General features: G+C 41.8%; 1 protein-coding gene across 2 annotated transcripts in view; it reads left to right on the top strand.

The window, feature by feature from the left end:
• clcn1b (chloride channel, voltage-sensitive 1b) overlaps positions 1–19806 on the top strand; it is a 45105-nt gene that overhangs the window by 3733 nt on the left and 21566 nt on the right. For both annotated transcript variants that reach the window (XM_061776745.1, XM_061776747.1), the window contains 4 exons: positions 16349–16580; positions 18585–18716; positions 18809–18937; positions 19018–19151. In XM_061776745.1, coding sequence (XP_061632729.1) covers positions 16349–16580; positions 18585–18716; positions 18809–18937; positions 19018–19151 — 627 coding nt within the window. The remainder of the gene's footprint in view (positions 1–16348; positions 16581–18584; positions 18717–18808; positions 18938–19017; positions 19152–19806) is intronic.

Raw genomic sequence — 19806 nt, 5'->3', positions numbered from 1 at the left:
AGTACAGATACAGTTTCTGTTTCAAATGCATGGAGTAAAAGTAAGAAGTCACCAGAAAAATAAATACCTGGTGCAAGTACAGTAACGAAGTACAGTATTTGTACTTTGTTACTTCTCACCACTGCCCATACATTTAACTGCTTTTTGCTATTATTAAAACAAAACTTTAACTCTTAACAGCTTTGAAATGCTCACTAAATAAAGTTTTTTTGCCGTTTTTGTCGCCAAGTTTGCGGAGGTGCTGCGTTTGTGGATAAACGTTCCATTATCGGCATAATACATTTTGTATGAATTCGTACACATTTTTTGTGTTACAAATTGCTTTCTATTGGTGCTAACAAGTGGCGAGGAATGACCTCAGCAAGGACAAAGCCACGCTAGCTTTGTATCTGTTGTAAAACTAAGGGTTGTTGAAGGGGACGGGTCGCACGCAGCGAGGCTGTCATCGGTAGCGAAATAGATCTCGTAAGTCTCAAATGTTACATGCTAGCAAAGGGATAATGTTCACCTGCCAAATGTCTCGCAGCAGCTCAACTGCCATGCGAGCAATTAAGCCATTAAATTTCACGTGATACTCCGGCCACTTGATGCCCATCTCCCCCTCCTTCTGTTTCTCCGGCATCGTAATTAAACGACGATCTGCGGTGACACGACGTCAAATTACTCGTCATTGTTTCGGACAAAAGGTTAACACGCGCCATCTTTCGGTGCAGCGGGCCTCCTGGGAGGGATGAGCGCTTGTCAGTGAGACAAACAGGCAGAGAGAGCGAGAGGTGTGGAGAAGTGTGTCACTGAACATTGGGTCACACCGAGTGCTAAATTTACCCACGAGTAAGGTTTCACCTCAGGGGAGGGGGCTGGGATGGATGGGGACAAGGAGGGGTGCCAGAGGGAGCGTTTTGGGTGGAAGAGTGAGAGAGAAAGGTGAAATGCAAGTTCACCCAAAGGCAGTGGTGAGTCGTGCATTTGCTACCTGGGCCTTCACTGGGGACAAAGGCTATGTTCACACTGCAGGTCAATTCCATTTTTTTTGTTTTTTTTGCCCAAAGTGATGTATCAGTTTCTTTCATGTCAATGTGACCCGTACAATTCAAATTGTTTTCATATCCGACCCGGGCCTCTTTCGTATGTGGCTATAAATTGGATATGTAGCCGACGCGTGTGCAATATGGACGCTCACGGGGCACGCATCCGACCTGTACGTCGTCAAAAGGCGACACACGCCACAATTGTTGGATACAACAGACACACGACAAAAGCAAATGGCTGACGAAGGAACAGAAAACAGTCAGTGGCGAAAAGAAGATGCTTTAGAACTGATAAATATATGAAAAGGTTGGCTCCGATCGCACAAAATTTTTGAAATGACCACAAATGCGTCATGACAAGACCTATGCTAGGGGCCATATTTACTTCTGTCAACATGGCGTCAACATGTGACGGACGTCCTGGTTTGTGCGCATGCGTGTGACATCGCAGACCCGTTCCATCCTCAGCAGGCGCCGTATTTGTTTTTGTAATGTGAACGACTACATAAAAATTTTAAATTTGCAATTTTCAAAATATTTTTGGGTGATTTTATGACATGATATCTGTGAAGAAAATCAGCCATCCCTGGCAAACAAAAGATTTTTGTTTTGAAAATTGCAAACTCTCCATTTAAAAGCGCCACAATCACATTGCAACTATAGAAACCATCAATACTACTGTATACACATTCAAATGAAACATAGCTCGCAACTGTGCCACATACATCATCTGGAGCAGTTCAGAATCAATGTATTTCTAATAACATGACCAAAAGAAAGTATTAAAATACATCATACACACCAGTGATGCTGATTGTTAAATTGTTGAACTCGGCTATAACAAGTTTTGCTCCGACCAACCAATGGAAGAGAGGGCAATGCTGATGTCATCAAGGGCCAGCCTTGTGAGGACAAATCTGAAAATTAATTGTTCAAAGAAAAAGACTTACGGTAGAGTGCTCACCAAAATAAAATGTACTAATGAGCTCTGACTCCCTGTACCTCATGTGTTTTGGACCTGGTAGCATCGAAAATGAATATGATTCTTGTTCTGACAAAATTATAAATATACATAGGTCTGAATGTGTAAAAATCTTACATTCGAGAGGTTAGAATCTCATGGCCTCCCTGTGCTGACATGAGCTTTCTCCAAGTACTCCGGCTTTCTCCCACATTCCAAAACATGCATTTTAAGCTCATTAAAGACTAAATTATCCAATGGTGTGAATGCAAGTTTGAATGGTTGCTTGTCCACGTGCGCAACGATGAACTGATGGCCAAGTCCCGGGTGGGCTCCAGCTCACCTACGACCCAAATGATGAAAATGGATGGATGACTCAACTAACTCAAAAATGCAGAATCAGATATCCTATAATATCCAGAGGGTTCTAACTCTGATAGGAGAATTTTGACCCCAGGTAGTGGAGGAATGGGGAGAACATGCCAATTCCACACAAGAAGGTCAGCGCTGGGATTCGGCCCCCGAATCTCAGAACTGTGAGGCAGACGTGCTAACCACTAGGCCAACATGCTGCCCTCTTGGGCTAGATTTAAATCATCATCAATCATAATGCAGCTCGTGTTCCAAGCAATGTTGAAGTGGAGCGCTTTTGTAGACGCATCTTTCATCAGAAAGCACTCTGTTATGACCTCTACTGTCATCTTTCTTAAAAGGACCTCCCAAAAAAGAAGGCGACAGGTCCTATATTGTCAGTTATTAAGTCAGCTCTCAAGAAGCCTTGAACGCTATACTTTACATGGTTACCCGCCTTCCTCCATACCGCACACAATGTCAATGTGTCTCCACTCCGTCAGCAAGTATTATTGTCATACTTTCAGCCGGTGCGCGGCCCGCTTACATTAGCATAGCGCCGCACGACTCGACTGGAATTTGTTGGATCGGACCCCCGTGCGCCACTCTGAATTAAGAGCTGCTGACACTTTATTGTCAAGCTTCAAGTGTCCGTATTAACCTCAGTGTGTCTTTCTTTGCGCGTGTTTGTGTGTGTGTGTGCGGCACGCTGGTCATACCTGGTCGGTCACTGACTGCGCCGTGTACAGTCAGGTAACAGGTCGCCGCGGCAAAGACGAGCGAGGACAGATTTAAGGCGGTGATGTGAAGCGAGCGAATTGCGCAATGTTAGAGAGTGTCAAGAAAGTGAGCAGCCGAGGAGCGGCGGGAAAGATGCGCGAGAGGATCAATACTTTTGAGACGGTGCCGAACATTGATCACTTTTTGGTAAGGCTTCATATTGTGTACGTGTATGTATTTTTTGGGCCTACGAGTAAGCAATTAAACCTGACTAGTCAACTACTGTGATGGGTTAATAACACTACTAGGCCTATCTAGTAGACATGCAGCATCCACTAGTAGAAAACTAGATCCTACTAGAAGCACTAAAATGTAGTTTTGCCTCACTAGTAACATGTAGTTGTCCTACTAGTGTGCAGAAATGTCACACAGTAATGGAAGGCTGTAGGGAAAATATGTTACTAGTAAGACCCAGTCATTCTACTAGTGCACCCTTGTCATCCTACCAGTGCACTGAAATGTCTTACTAGTATCAGCATTTATTCAATATCCTTGATATCTAGCTTAAGGTCCATATACTAGTACGCTCTTTATCCTCACTAGTATGACAGCTTTGGCTTACTAGTAGGACAACTACTATACATGTTACTAGTGAGGCAAAACTGTGTGCTACTACATCTACTAGTGACATAAGAAAATTCTACTAGTTAATATTAACTACTGCACAGTTTTGCCACACTAGTAACTTATAGTTCATACTACTAGTGTGCAGGAATCTCATACAGTAGTGGAGAGCAGTTGTAGAAAAAACTTGAGTAAGACACCGTTGTTCCATTAGTACGCTGAATTGTCTTACTACAGTAGTGAGGAAAAACAATGTACTGTACTAGTACATGGATCTTAAACCAGATTTTAAGGATATCTAATAAATGCTCGGTCAGCTTTTCATATTATTGCACTTAGGAAACGCTTTGAACTTCAACTTCAAACCTGCTCGATTTTGTATTAGTTAATAGACCTAGCGGTACTCTTGCTATAATGGAGACGTGAACGTTTTGCCTCTATGCTGACTGCAGGCTCATACGTAACGTGGAAAAACGTACACTTTTCTCTTGTTAGCCTAGTTGACGCACATTAATTAGAACATGACAGCTTGAGCAGTGTTTGGACGAAGCATGGTGTTGTTATTGTTGCTGTTAATTAGGGTATGCATATGGTTACTCGTGGAATTTGTGTGTGTGTGTGTGTGTGCGCGAGCGTGTGTTTGCACGTGCGTGTGTGCTGTGCTGTGCTGGGGTAATCTCCTGATCTATTTGTCAGTGAGCGGGTCAAATTTGATCATTAACCTTGTGCTGCGGGACAGGGTTATATTGTTGTAGGGCCTCAGCACACAATCGGCGTGCCGTGTAGCACGCCCGTAAACAGAAACACGCGGAAATGTATGAATATGCAGCGCCTGCTCTCATAAGGGAGCCCAGGAATGTGCAATTAGGCTTTGAATTAACTCTCACGGTCACGCTGACCTTCAACCAATGCATTCATTAGCTTGGCTTTGTCTCGGTTCCACCTGGTGCACTTATAGCTCAACAAATACAACCTCAGAGAGGCCGTTATAAAAAGCCCTCAAACCATGAATCCACAAAAGCCCATATACAGTTAGGATACTGTGTTCCACCGCTATATCGCGGGTCATCATTCGTATTTCGCAGATTTTTAAGTGATCATTTTTATGTTGTTTTAATGTACTACAGGCCTGCAACTAACGATTATTTAATCATTCGTAATCTCTCGATTATTGTGTTGAATAATCGATGAAACAGAAAAGAAATCCATCCCTCTATTAAAAAACAGGACATCATTTCAAACTTGACAGCGCAGAAAATGCAGAAACATAAATTGATTATGATTCAGTTAGAGGTTTGGTCCATAACATCAGAAAATATGCACTTTTTTTATCATTCTTTTCCAAAGTTAACGTAGATGATTGCAAATGTCTTATTTTGATTAAACACAAACATAATCAGTCAGCTTTCGTGGAGGACTACAGAAATTTGAGAATGTTTACTGTTGAGAGGCTGAAATTACGAGGATTTGGACAATTTTAAGTTAAACAATGCCTCTAAGCGATTAATCGATTATAATAAAACAGTTAGTCGATTAATCGACTAACTGTTGCACCTCTACTGTACTGTGTACACTGTGCAGGTAAGTCAGAATTTAGAGTTGCGAGCCTTCAGTATGGTATCACGTTATTCCCCAACATGCTGAGTAGTGCTGAGGTCTACTGGATCTAGATGCAACGTAATTAAGAGCAAGAAGAAGAGGCAGAGAAGGTCCCCAACTGATCTAATAGTCGCTGTTTCCACAGAGAAGTGAGAATGTAAGCCTGTGAGCAGTTTTGTATGCTCTGTTTGTACAAGTTGCTGCTTAATGTGTGTTAAAGTAGCAATTCTTTGAAGGTTTATAATTACCGTAATAGCTATGCTAATTTCTGTTAATCCGTCAATGGGGTTTTGTATATGTTACCATTAAGCTCGCAAACTTCTATCTATCTATCTATCTATCTATCTATCTATCTATCTATCTATCTATCTATCTATCTACTGTATATACATATTGTTATTGCATATCATATTTTTTCATACATTTAGTATGCACCTCAGGGGAGTGTAATGGCCCTTGACTCACATGACGTGATTCTAAGCTCCTGACAGCTCAGCAGCATGAATAAACGGCAGCTTTGCATTCCCAGAAGAGGCACAAAATCGTTCGCGCTCTCTTATTCTGGGAGACGAACAACGAGCTCTCATTCACTGTGGTTAAAAAAGATTTTTTTTTTTTTTAAAACATAATGAGCGGCAGAGCTGGACATGAAGGCTGACCACTTTATGCCCCTGTAGAGTTCATTAAAGGAGTAAAGGGCAGAGTGATAATGAGCAAATTTGTGTGAGTATCCCGCAGCGATAAACTTCAGAAGCATGTGAAAGTTGCGCAAGGGTCACCTTGGGGCAACTCCAGCCGGTGCGTAAGTGACACCCAAGGTCACATGACTATATCAATGTAAACACTAAGGTTGACAGATGGAGACAGCAAAGATACAAATGGAGCTTTCAATGTCTTTCCCACATTTGTTCGACTCTGTCATTTGTTCAATGAGTTTCACTTACTTCACTGGGTAAATATGCAGCTATAGTGGACAATCTGTCTTTTCCAAATCATGAAAAATAAACTGAGGACCATATTTTTTTAATTAAAGACATTTGAAATTTTAAATCAGGTAGAATTGAATTATTCATTGATTATTAAAATATTCTACAAATTATTGTACCGTAATTTAGTATCTCTGACTTTCTTTATGTACTTTAAAGTCAATTATCTTTTAAAAAAAATAATTTATACATACATACATCAATCCCAGCACTTACTATTCTTTTATGTGAATACAAACACAGACTGGAAAAATGAATAAATAAAAATAAATCACTTTATTATACTGTAGTTAATGGGTCCGCAATTAATAAGTAATACTATATATACGGCACAAAAGCACCACCTTGCTTTTTCTTAATAATACAGTAATCGTGATGTGCATATTTAACATGTTCATAAGAATATTTATTTAATTTCTAATACTAAAAATAATTAGATAGGTAGGTAGATGATAGGTAGATGATAAAATTAAAATATGTAGAATTAAGATAAAATAATAAAAATACTTTAGAGGGTATTTTCAATGTGGGTTAACTGCTGAAAAATATTTAGAAATTCAATTATTTCTATTAAAACAAAACAATAAAAAAGTCCTAATATTACAATATCCTCATCATGAGGATACAATTTTAATATATGTCCTAACTTCACAGTAATAAATAAAAAGGAACAAAGTACTTATTAGAAAATAGTAAAAAAAAAAAAACTCATTTAAATAAATGTTGAAAATAAGATTATATATACTGTAATGCAATACTGTGGAAAATTAGATTTCTTTAATAATTACATTTTTAATCCATGACATTTACTGAAAGTAATGAATACATTTTCATACAGTAATATATCATATTGTTTTTGTAAAATTGACTACTTGAAGAAAACAACAGACATACTCATCAAACATGGTGGACATTTTGTGCTGAAAACAAAACATTTAGGTTACTGGTGAATTACAGTAATAGAGAAATTTTTATTATTTTTTAAATCACTGTAAGTTTCATTAGAAACAGGCTGCTGGGGGATTTTCGGTTATTTCATGTTGTAATTTTGCTATGCTACGTACAGTATATACAATACATGAGTGCGAGAAGGGAGGTAGTTTCAGGAGGGTTTGCATCACTGTGGTTCTTGTTGAGAGGTCAAAGGTCACGCCAACACTTCTCTGCCGCTGCTGCTTCTCTGAACAGTGCGCAGGCCACCCCTGGTTAGCGGCGGCCTCTTTGATGGCGCCTGGTGCCAATGCCTGCGAGCTGATGTTGATGGATTGGAGGCGTGGTGTTAATGTGCCACGCAGCTTGTCTGTTGTGTCGGCCAGGTGACAGAACAAGGCACAGAACAGGAGGCAGAACAGGGACGCTGCCAAGTCATGCCCAAGTCAAGCGATGAGGTAAAGATCTGGACGAGAAATGGCTTTTGATTTATTTCCCTTTCGGTCATTTTGTCCCAGTGCTCTCCTAATCTTATTCTTCCCATGAATCTTGTTGAAATCTTTTTTGTTTATTAATATTGAATGGGCTGTGTGCACATTTTGATGCAGGCTGACAAATAATGGTGTGCACGTTTTTTAATGCTGACAGTTCATATTAATGACGTTAATTGCAGTGACTTTAATGAGAGGAGTTTGTCAGACAAATTCTGCTGGCACACTTTGGATTTGCCCACGTGAAGAACTGATTATGAGAAAGAGCATCTCGGGACTTTAAAGAATGTTTGAAGCTCACACTAATTATCTTAGATTCAGTATTAGTTTTCTTCTACTTTTCAGTCCACTAAATGATTACAGCTACACAATACTCCTTTACTCATACTCCAGATTTAAGATTTTCAATCAGATTCGGAATTATTTACTTCATATTTATATATAGCAACATATTTGATGGTAATAACATTTTATTGAATGTGGAGTACGGCTGTAAAATTCTATATAGTAATAGACAATGTTTTTTTAAAATAAATAATTGTGAATAGTCTTCAGCTGAGCATTTATACAAGAGTGCAGATTCTGTACTTTTTCATATTAGCAGATTCTTTTTTTTATTTTTATTTTTTATAAAATTGACACTTATGTGGCTTGTGAGAAAAAAGCAATAATGTAATTTAACCCTTCTTGTCTACTCAGCTTGTATCAGGTTGGTTGTCTCCAACCTTCAAACCAAAAACAAAACTCATCAGATACACTTTTATACATGTACATAGATAGATAGATAGATAGAGTAGGTAGATAAATAGATAACCTAACATATAGATCGATGCAATAGATAGATCATCTTTTATACCGTTCCCTCTTCACTTATATAACAATTCCCCACTGAGTGTGAGGAAAACACTGTGCAATAATGTATCCATATTTCATAAGTACATTCAATATTATGCATATTAACACACACTATACACTGTTTACACCTTTTACTGTATATTCATGGCTCCTTAACTGTGTCCAAACTGACTTCAATGTCCAATATTCTGCATAGATAAGATGCTATATAACAGTATTTTGCATACAAAATACATACTGGGTGTATTATAATTTCTCAACACGTCATTGTACTGTATATCACTGTCGTTATGATACTTTCCCTTTGCAGGAGTTGTATGTCTACTGCCATTACACAATGGACACTATTTTATTATTTATGACTTTCCACGGCCCAGCAGGCAACACCTTAAATCTCTGTCTCCTTTTCTTCCTGCTTATATTAAATATCAATTTTCCTTGATTCCCCCTCAAATGCCCAGGCAAAATGAGAGGCGGGGGGGGGGGAACCTTTCTACTCGTGTTAACATTTTTGAAATGCCAACAAAAATTAACACGATATATTGTGTGTTTGAAGATGGAATAATGTAAGGGATGATTCAGAGCCAGTCTCAAGGAGGAGTCATGCCATATAGCCTCTGACAAAACATTTTGTCTGACTCATTTGATTTCAATGCACTGTGCTCACCTCTCCCAGAGCAGTTCTAAAATTTTACACAAAATGTTACAGGAGATGGGCGCATACATCCAATTTAGTTAAATCAAGTTAAACCAAACAAAACATGGCTTTCATTTGCTAGCTGGCTTCCCATGAATTATCGGGTTGGTAGATTTCTTTTCAGTAACTCAGTAATATGTTTTGTCTTCTAATTAATTTTGCGCTTGTGGTGATCCCCCAAATTTCCCCGAGTGAAAACCATCAGCGCTGCCTCCAGCCCAAAACCCTCTTTTAAATACGGCAGTCTCCACCACTTCTGCACCTTTTAGGCCCTTCGTCCTAAAATGGTGACTCAAGTCTGACTAGAATCAAGTCATGTGACTCGAGTCCCTCAATTCTGGAGGCTGGTCGTGTGTATTTCTGTATTAATTATTAATATCTTAATGAAATACTGTGCCATGTGGTTTTGGTGTCATTTCTATTCTGCAGATTACACATTATAGTGCAACTAGAGTTTAGATTTATAGCCAGTTAGGGGAGCTTTAGTCCTCTTTGGGGCCTCTTGGCTACAAGTGTCGGCTCTCCTTTCCCGTGCGAACATGAGCGTCAAATGTGGCGCCATATGATTTAGCGTCTTGCTTTGCTGCTGTGTGGTGGAGGAGGTGGGATGCGTACAATTTGCGGGTTTGGGTTGCACATCATGCGCCAGCGCCCGGATGTGCCGGATTTCACAGCTTCTGTGCTCTTAACGAGTGCAAACCGATCAGGCTGGATCGCAACGTGCCATGTGTGTGTGTGTGTGTGTGTGTGCGTGCTTGTGCGCACATGTGACCGGGCTTGAAGGTGTAAAGCGCACACAGTCGGAAGGGGAAGATGTGGAATGTCCTCTCTTCCAGGATCTCCTCGTGTGACCGCCGTCCAGAGCCGGCCTCCACTCAGGGAGGGGTTTTTCCGATCTCTATGCCCGTTTTGTCTATTTCTGTCTGCAGGGTATTCAGGTTGGTGTGTATCTCTTACACTAGGGGCGACCAACATGGTGCTCGCGGGCACCAGGTAGTCCCCAAGAACCACGTGAGTAGCCTGAGGACCTGTTCTAAAAATAGCTCACTGGAGAGATGTAGCTGATAAATGATACATTGATAAAAAAAATTTATTGTAAAATAGTATTGCAGCACATGACCAACGTTTTCATGGAGACTAGCTAGTGGGCACTGTGGCAGTGAGGAGATGATTTACCGCTAAATAATTATTTCAGAAGTGTGTATGTAACTGGTAGCCCTTCACATTAATCAGTACCCAAGAAGAAGGTCTCAGTTTCAAAAAGGTTGGTGACCCCTGCCTTACACACACATTATTTACTGCTTTCTCCTTACCTCCAAACATACAGTTTGTGGACAAAGGTATTGGGACACTTGGGTGCGACATTAACACAAAACAGAACATCCCTTTGGTTAGGATTAGATTGTGTCAAGGGTGGACAAACTTTTGTGCTTTGACTTTTAAACGGACTTTCAGGCAACATCACTCACGGATGAATTTTGTATGCAAAATAATTACAATTGATAGTTTCAAGGATAAAATAAATTCATGCAAATTCTACATTTTTATTTATAATTAATTTAACTGTAACAGCACGGTGGACGATTGGCTAGCACATCTGCCTCACAGTTCTGACGACCCGGGTTCAAATCTGGCCTCCCTTGTGTGGAGATAGCATGTTCTCCCTGTGCCTGTGTGGGTTTTCTCCAGGGTACTCTGGTTTCCTCCCACATTCCAAAAACTTGCATGGTGGGTTAATTGAAAACTAAATTGCCCATAAAGGTGTGAATGTGGGTGAGAATGGTTGTTTGTCAGTGTGTGCGATTGGCTGCCGACCAGTTCAGGGTGTACCCCGCCTCTCGCCCAGAGTCAACTGCAGGCTCCAGCACACAGGTGACCCTAGTAAAATGGATGGATGTGTCACGGTTAGGGTTTTCGAAGGCGAGGAAGGCAAGGCAAAAACGTGGAGGACCCAATTGCAGGGAATCAGGGAGGCAAGGCAGAGTGCAGGAGTCTAAAAAAAATTATATTTAATTTTAAAAAAAGTGGCAAACAAACATGGATAAAGCAAACTAAACAAACTCTAAATTGCCCGTAGGTGTGAATGTGTGCACAAATGGTTGGTTGTTCATATGTGCCCTGCGATTGGCTGGCGACCGGTTCAGGGTGTACCCTACCTCTCGCCCGAAGATAGCTGGGATAGGCTCCAGCACACCCCTGACCCTTGTGAGGATAAAGCAGTTCAGAAAATGGATGAATGGATGGATGGATGGATAAAGAAACAGTCCCATTGCTAATATAGTTGAAGTTACATCAGCCGGCACTAATGATTCTTTTTTTCCTCTCTTTTTTGTCCTGTTCGGCTGTTAGGTCAAGGAGAATGGAAGATCTGTATCCCTTTTATGCCAGAACAGTTTTATTGTGTCACAGTGGAGTTTTTAAGCTTCCGCTGTGGTTTCTTAGCATTATAATTGAAGTTTATTGAGAATCAGAGTCGATCAGTCGAACAGAACAAAGTTTCGAGAGGGGAGAGAGAAACAAATAAAAGACAAAGCACTAATTGTAAACAGGATGAGAGAAGTAAGTCATTACATTATCTACAACAATGAAACATTAAATAGGAGTGTTGCATGGGGCTGTAGTGCTATACCCTGTGAGGGAAGGACAGGACAAGATAGAACACACAAGGACAGGAGAAGAAGCATGCAGGACAAGGGTCGTGAACTCGGCTGTACAACTGAAGTGCGGTGGGATTAATTATGTAAATTATAAAAGTCTACAGGACGAGAGTATAAATGAGGAGATACACAAGCAATTTGCATATTCATGAGTTATTTGCCGCAATAAGTAAGTGGCCCCACACCCAGTGAAAGAGTCCTAGGGGTGCGTCCGGCACTACTGATTTTGAAGGCCCTGAGCAGATTAGATTGAGATGGCAACACATAGAGACCAAAATCTGAACAACAACAAAAATCTAACATCCACAACTATTGGAAGCAAAGTGTGTTTTATGGGTGGGCATAATCATTCATTGGTTGTTAAGAATTCTATAGATTTTCCCCAAAAGAAACCGTCATGAACGGAATAGAGGACAGGACCCAAAATGCACGACTCCAATACAAATGGACAGTTTCAATAAAGAGACGGTTAATAAACGAGCAGAGGTCAGTACACAGGCAGGCAATCCGCAAAGGTAACAGTATCCAAAAAACGTGAGGCAAAAAGACAAGGTCAATAATCAGAACAGGGTCTAGTCTTACTATGAGTCGGTGACGTGGAAACAAGGAATGCTGGAACGTGACAACAAGGTACAACGAACTGGCGACCAGAAAGAATGAGACAGGAGGTTAAATGCATGGGGTAATTAGGGTAAACGAGGCACAGGTGGGGAAGATGCTCTCAGGAGCAGGTGTGTACGAGACAGGGGGAAGACAACAACCCTAACACACACCCATGACAGTGCCCCCCCCACCCCCCCCCCCCCCTCCCCGCCCTTAACGGGCAGTCCCAGACGGGCCCGGAGCCCCAGGATGCGCAACGTGGAAGTCCCGAATGAGGAAGTCATCCACGATAAACCCAAACAGCACCCATGAACGTTCCTCAGGCCCGTAGCCCTCCCAGTCCACCAGATATTGAAACCCCCCCCTCTCCAACGAGACGACAACAGCCGCCTCACCGTGAAGACAGGGCCCCCATCCATGAAATGGGGGGGGGGAGGAGGGTGCCTGGAAGGCGGGACCAGAGGGGACTCCCGGGCGGGCTTGAGCAGGCTGACGTGAAATGCAGGGTGGACCCGCATCGACCTTGGGAGCCCAAGTTTCATGGTGACAGGGTTGATGACCTTTGTGATGGGAAAGGGCCCAACGAACCTGGGAGCGAGCTTCCTGGCCTTGGCGTAGGAGCATTTGGCGGGCTCGCTCCCAGGTCCTCCAGCAGCGTCTCACCAAGGTCAATGCAGCTGTAACCGTGGATTCTGGGGCTATGGCAGGAAACAGAGATGGTTGGTAACAACGCACAATGTGAAAAGGCGATAGACCAGTGGATGCCGGCGGGAAGAGAATTGCGAGAGAACTCGACCCAAACCAGTTTCCGAGACCAGGATTGTGGCTCTTGTGAAGCGAGACATCTGAGCCCAGTCTCCAGGTCCTGGTTCAGCCTCTCAGTTTGTCCGTTGGTTTCAGGATGAAACCCAGATGACAGATGAGGGTAGCACCTATTAGACTGCAAAACTCCTTCCAAAATCGTGAAATGAATTGGGGGCCCCTATCAGATACCACATTCTTGGGAAAACCATGCAACTTGAATACCTGGTTTATCATCGACTCGGCAGTGTCTTTAGGTGAGGGGAGTTTCGGAAGTGCAATGAAGTGTGCCATCTTAGAGAACCTGTCAACAACTGTGAGAATGGTGGCATTTCCTTTAGAGGCCGGTAATCCCGTCACAAAGTCTACGGAGATGTCTGAACAAGGACGTTGTGGTATTGGCAGAGGTCGCAACTCCCCAGAAGGGCGCTGACGAGAGGGCTTGTTAGCAGCGCATACCTGGCAAGCATTGACGTAATTGATAACATCCCTCCTAACATTAGGCCACCAAAAGCGCTGTTCGACCACAGATTGCGTTTTGGCAAAGCCTGGGTGACATACAGTCCGGTTAGTGTGGGCCCAGTGGATAACTCTTCCCCTTAAGGTCGGAACCACATAAAGCCTGTTTTCAGGGCAATCTTCAGGGCTTTTACCACAGTTTCAACGTCCCAAACAAAAGCAGAAATAAAACATGACTTGGGCAAAATAGTCTTAGGGTCGGACAAAGAATTCTCTTCACAGAAAATATGTGACAAAGCATCCGGCTTACCATTTTCAGAACCAGGTCGGTAGGATAACACGAAATTAAATGTTGTGAAGAACAGAGCCCATCAAGCCTGCCTCGCATTTAATCCTTTAGCAGACTTAAGATACTCAAGGTTCTTGTGATCTGTCCATATTAAAAACGGAGTCTGTGCCCCCTCTAGCCAGTGCCTGCACTCCACCAAAGCCACCGTGACCGCCAGCAGTTCACGGTCACCTATGTCATAATTTCTCTTGGCTGGAGTCAGTTTTTTAGAGAGATAAGCACAAGGATGTAACTTACCATCCTTGAGACATTTCTGGGAGAGCACTGCTCCTATTCCGGCATCAGACGTATCAACTTCTACCACAAACTGCTGTTTGGGATCTGGCAAAGTGAGGATGGGAGCGGAGGTAAAGCTCGATTTTAGTTTCTGTAAAGCTGACTGACAAACCGGGTTCCACACAAAGGGTCTGTGTGGCAAGGTGAGATCATGCAAAGGCGAGGCTATAGAACTGAAATTTCTAATGAATTTTCTGTAGAAATTTGCGAACCCTAAGAACCTTTGTACATCCTTGCGTGACGTGGGAGTGGGCCAATTAATCACGGCATCGACTTTGCAAGGGTCCATTTTGAATTCACCTTGAGCCAGCACGAAATCCAGAAAAGAAACCTTGTGGAACTAACATTTCTCAGCTTTGACATAAAGTTTATTCTGCAGTAACTTCTGCAACACAGAGTGGACATGAATAATGTGAGTCTCCTCATCCGGAGAGAATATCAAAATATCGTCCAAATAGACAAAAACATACACATTCAGCATGTCACACAAGACATCATAGACATGGTTTTGGAAAACAGTTGAAGCGTTAGTGAGTCCAAAAGGCATTACCAAATACTCAATGTCCCGTTGGTGTGTTGAATGCTGTTTTCCATTCATCCCCCTTCCTCATCCTGACTAGATGATACACATTTCTTAAGTCCAGTTTGGTGAAAACTTGGCTCCCTCCAGGAACTCAAAGACGGTGGAGATGAGACGAAGAGGGTACCCGTTTTTCACAGTTATCTTGTTGAGACCCCGGTAATCGATGCAGGGTCGCAGGGTCCTGTCCTTTTTGTCCACAAAGAAAAATCCTGCTCCCGCAGGGGATGAAGATGTGCGAATGAACCCGGCTGCCAGTGATTCTTCCACATACTCCTTCAGAGCCTTGTGTTCCGGCCCTGAAAGAGAGAACAACCTCCCTCGTGGAGGTGTGGTTCCAGGCAGCAAGTCAACTGCACAGTCATAAGGTCTGTGGGGTTGAAGGGATTTGACTCTGGACTTGGAAAAAAAACGTCTTTAATGTCATGGTAACAGGTGGGCACTTGAGATAAGTCAGGATCCCCAGATGGGGTCTTTGGAATTTCATTAGAAACATATCCCTGAACATTACATGGAGCCTTGAAACAGTTGACATAACATGCCGAGATGACCAGTCAATATGGGGGTTACGTAATTTCAACCAAGGGTTCCCTAAAATAAGGTCATAATTCATAGTGTCAAAAACATGAAAACTAATGCGTTTCGAGTGAGAATCAGGAAATGTCAATGTGAGTGTTTGGGTGCGGTGAGTGATCTTGCCCATAAAACTGCCGTCTTCAGCATAGGTGTTGCGGTGGCGTTTTACTTGAAAGGTTATAAGGTGCATACGTCTTGCGTCAGAACCAGAGTCAATCAATACAGATGTATGAATCTCTTGATCTGGAGAGCATAGTGTCACTGTAGGAAGAACTCTGGTAGGGTCTTCCTAAATGAACCTATCCATGAAATTTAGACTCACCGCTCTCATACCCTTGTTACCGGCACTGGCAACCTGTTGCCAGTTCGTTCTGTCATGAACGGATCAGAGGACAGGACCCAAAATGCAAGACTCCAATTCAAATGGACAGTTTCAAAATGAGAGGTTTAATAAACGGCCAGAGGTCGGTACACAGGCAGGCAATCCGAAAAGGCAACAGTATCCATAAAACGTGAGGCAAAGAGGCAAGGTCAATAACCAGAACAGGGTCTAGTCTTACTGAGTCGGTGACGTGGAAACAAGGAATGCTGGAACGTGCGTCACAACAAGGTACAACGAACTGGCGACCAGAAAGAATGAGACACGAGGTTAAATGCATCGGGTAATTACGGTAAATGAGGCACAGGTGGGGAAGATGCTCTCAGGAGCAGCTGTGTACGAGACAGGGGGAAGACAACAACCCTAACACACACCCATGACAGAAATATAGAATAATTTATGGTTCTATGTCGCTTTGGCCCACAGCTGTACGGGGAGTACAGGGAGCAGCTGGGAAACTTCGCCCGACAGGAGGCGGCCCGTTTGCTGACAGAGCGACAATGGCGGAGACAGGCGGGAGAGAACAATGCAGCGGCGGCGGTGGCGGGCAAAGGGACCGGACGGCAGCATCAGCTTCATCAGCATCCTGTCACCTTGGAGTCACATCTCAGTCACAGCTCGTCCACCAAGAAGCCACGCTCCTATTCCAAATGTCAAGGTAACAGACGTCATTGCTGTTATTTTGTATCTCATTGGAAGTATTTAAATCAGAGATGCTCAGACTTTCTCTGCTGATGGTCAAAATAAATTCATCATATTGTAGGTCAACATCCCACCAACTGAATTTCTTCCCATGATGCTGGCCACCTCTGCTAAAATGACTTTCGTTCTCAGTTGAACAGATCATGGAGTTATACCCCTGAAATGAAATTATTAATAAATATAATAAACTATGGTCATTTTGTTACTAAAAAAGTTTATGGAAAATGTGAGCATACCTTAATCAATATCAAAGACATGAGAGATGTTTGCACCAGATTTAGCAGAAAGCTCATTTCCATCTGTAGTCCACAACCTAAAATATACAAACATAAAACTTCAGATTGGGTTACATAACAACTAACACAAACTAACAAAATATACAAAAATGTCACACAGACTCATAAAATATACAGAAATATGAAACCCTAAGAAATAAAATTACCATTTAAAATGGATTATTACATAAAGTGTCTATAATCAAAATAACAATGTAAAGTACCAATAAAATTACACACAGAGTGAAATAGTCCATGATTTCTTTTATAATTTTGATGATTATAGCTTTCGTCTAACAAAAGGTCAAAATTGACCATGTCAAAAATTTGAAGATTAAAAAAACTATTCAAATGATTTTTAATATAGAAATAAAGTTGGGATTGGCCTTGTGAATTATTTTCCTATGCATTTAATGAATCTGTATCATGAGTTACTACTGAAATGAATTAACTTGTGTATGATATTCTAGTTCATTGACATCCACCTGTACATTAATTTACCACTTTATTTGTTAATCTACTTGACACAGTGGGATTTAAGACAAGAGTGTCAAAAATAATGACAGCGCTATTAGTAATACAGTATGCATAAGTTTTGAAAAAGTTTTGTGCTATACGACAATAATAAAAAATTGCATGTTTTTGTTTTGTTTTTGTTTTTGCAACAAGTGCATTTTAGTTTTGATAAATAGCACAATTGACCGTGTCTTCTACCAGTGTTTTGCTTACATTCTGGATGGGTATTGGACTAAATTTTGCTTGGTCTGGGGAAAATTAAAACAATATAGTATATATTCTTTGTCCTCTGAAAAAAAAAAAAACTATTACTGCAGTCTACTAGGTCACTAGTAACTCTTCTTTGTCTGTTTCTGTTTTTCTGTATTATACTTCCCCCTGGTGGCCCAGGACCACACCAGAAGGATCTGCACAATGAATTATCATGATGCACATATTTTTTTAATTCTTTACATTCTATTCAATTATCTTATTGCTGTATGTTTTTGTAAAACAAGCTACTGCAGAGTGTTATGTTTTTTGGGATGAGGGTTGGAACAGATTAATGGCATTTCTATTCATTTCACTGGCGAAACATGATTTGAGATCTGACTGTTTCGAGTTACAATCATGGTCACGGAACGAATTAAAGTCCTAAATCAAGGCACCACGTTAAAATGATAATTTAAAATCGCTATTTTATAGGTGCCCTATGAAGAGTTGATCGATTGAACCTATCCTGTACTAGTGAGTTGTTTACATTAGGATGGGTAAATGCCATTAATTATTAGTTTTATGTTAATTTTAGATGGCAGAAAATAAAAATGAAAAATAGATTGGAAAGCTTTTTATTTCATTTTATTTCAATATTTTTGCAATCTATTTTGCATCCATTGCTTCAATTCCATACAATTGGTAAAAATCTTGACAATCAATTAACCAAATAATCAATGGCTGTCCATAGTTTACATTTATAATTGTATTTACAGTACACTGTAGGGAATATCTACTAAAATAGGATTCTACATGCCATCTACTGTACTGTACTGGATGTTCAGTATCATACAGTATGTACTAATGAAGTCTTTCACCTCTCCATCATCATCATTATCACTTGCAGCGATTGTTAGGACAAATGAGTGTCACAAATGAGCTGCACTGATGAATGGAGTCATGAATTCCCGCTTCAGATTGTTTGGTTCGCGCGCGACGTTACATTGTCACCAAGATGGGAGAAGACTGGATCTTCCTGGTCCTCCTAGGCCTGACTATGGCGCTGGTCAGCTGGAGTATGGACTACGCCAGCGCCAAGAGCCTGCAAGGTAGCGCGGGGGTCACTGTACATCAGCGTCAGATTTATGGCCGCACGTCTCCCCTCATTTACGTTCGAATGACAGAGCTCTCTGTCCCGTAGCCTACAAGTGGATGCACGGGGAGCTGAAGGGCAATGTGGCGCTCCAGTACCTCGCCTGGATTAGCTATCCCATGATCCTAGTCATGTTCGCTTCGCTCTTCTGTCACCTGGTTTCCCCGCAGGCCATCGGTAAGATCACCCAACTCCCCATCACCTGTCAACCCATTCCACAGATTTCACGGATTTTTAACTCCTCCTCTCGTCTCCAGGTTCCGGTATCCCTGAGCTTAAAACCATCTTGAGGGGTGTGGTTCTGAAGGAGTATCTAACCCTGAAGGCCTTCGTGGCTAAAGTCATTGGTCTGACTGCAGGCTTGGGCAGTGGGATGCCATTGGGCAAAGAGGTAAACACCAGTGGTGAGAAGTGCAGTAGGGGTTGAACCGACCACTTCGCAATGAAGGAAGAAGCTTGAAGTCCATCAAGCGCCAGTCGCGTGTTTTGGCATTAACAACACGGAGGCCTTGCTGAAATTCACGGGTGGTAGGTTGATGAAGCAAACTAACAGGGGTGCGTGCCTCAAGCGTATGAAAAGGCATCTGCTAACACTGGATGATGAACAGCTTCCTCACGTAGTCCTCACGTCAGCGAATTCACCAAACGCCCTCCTGTAACAGTGAACAATGTAACGTCTGCTTAGACGATGAAAGAACCACAAGTGTGAATCAATCAATATCATATTTACTGTATAAATGAAAACAAAAAAACATCCAACTAGCGTTTCTCTCGATTGTCAACCTTCATCCTGAAGACACGCTCGCAATCCTCATCCTCCTTCCACTGACGCCACCTCCCGACTCACTCATCAAATCACAAATCACAGACACCTACATGGTCCCACAGACAATCAGATCTTATAAAACTCTCGCAAAAATCCACGTAACACAACTGCAGGTTTGTAAAGCATTCCCTCCCTGTAATTAAAAAAAAAAAATGTATATAATTATTATATACTGTAGCGAGTAGCTATCATTCAGTTGCTACATGAATTGCTGTTGGAG

The sequence above is a fragment of the Phyllopteryx taeniolatus genome, chromosome 6, assembly GCF_024500385.1.
Source record: "Phyllopteryx taeniolatus isolate TA_2022b chromosome 6, UOR_Ptae_1.2, whole genome shotgun sequence".
Classification (NCBI taxonomy): Eukaryota; Metazoa; Chordata; class Actinopteri; order Syngnathiformes; family Syngnathidae; genus Phyllopteryx; species Phyllopteryx taeniolatus.
Note: the sequence above shows the minus strand (reverse complement) of the source record. Positions and strands in the feature narration are given on the sequence as shown.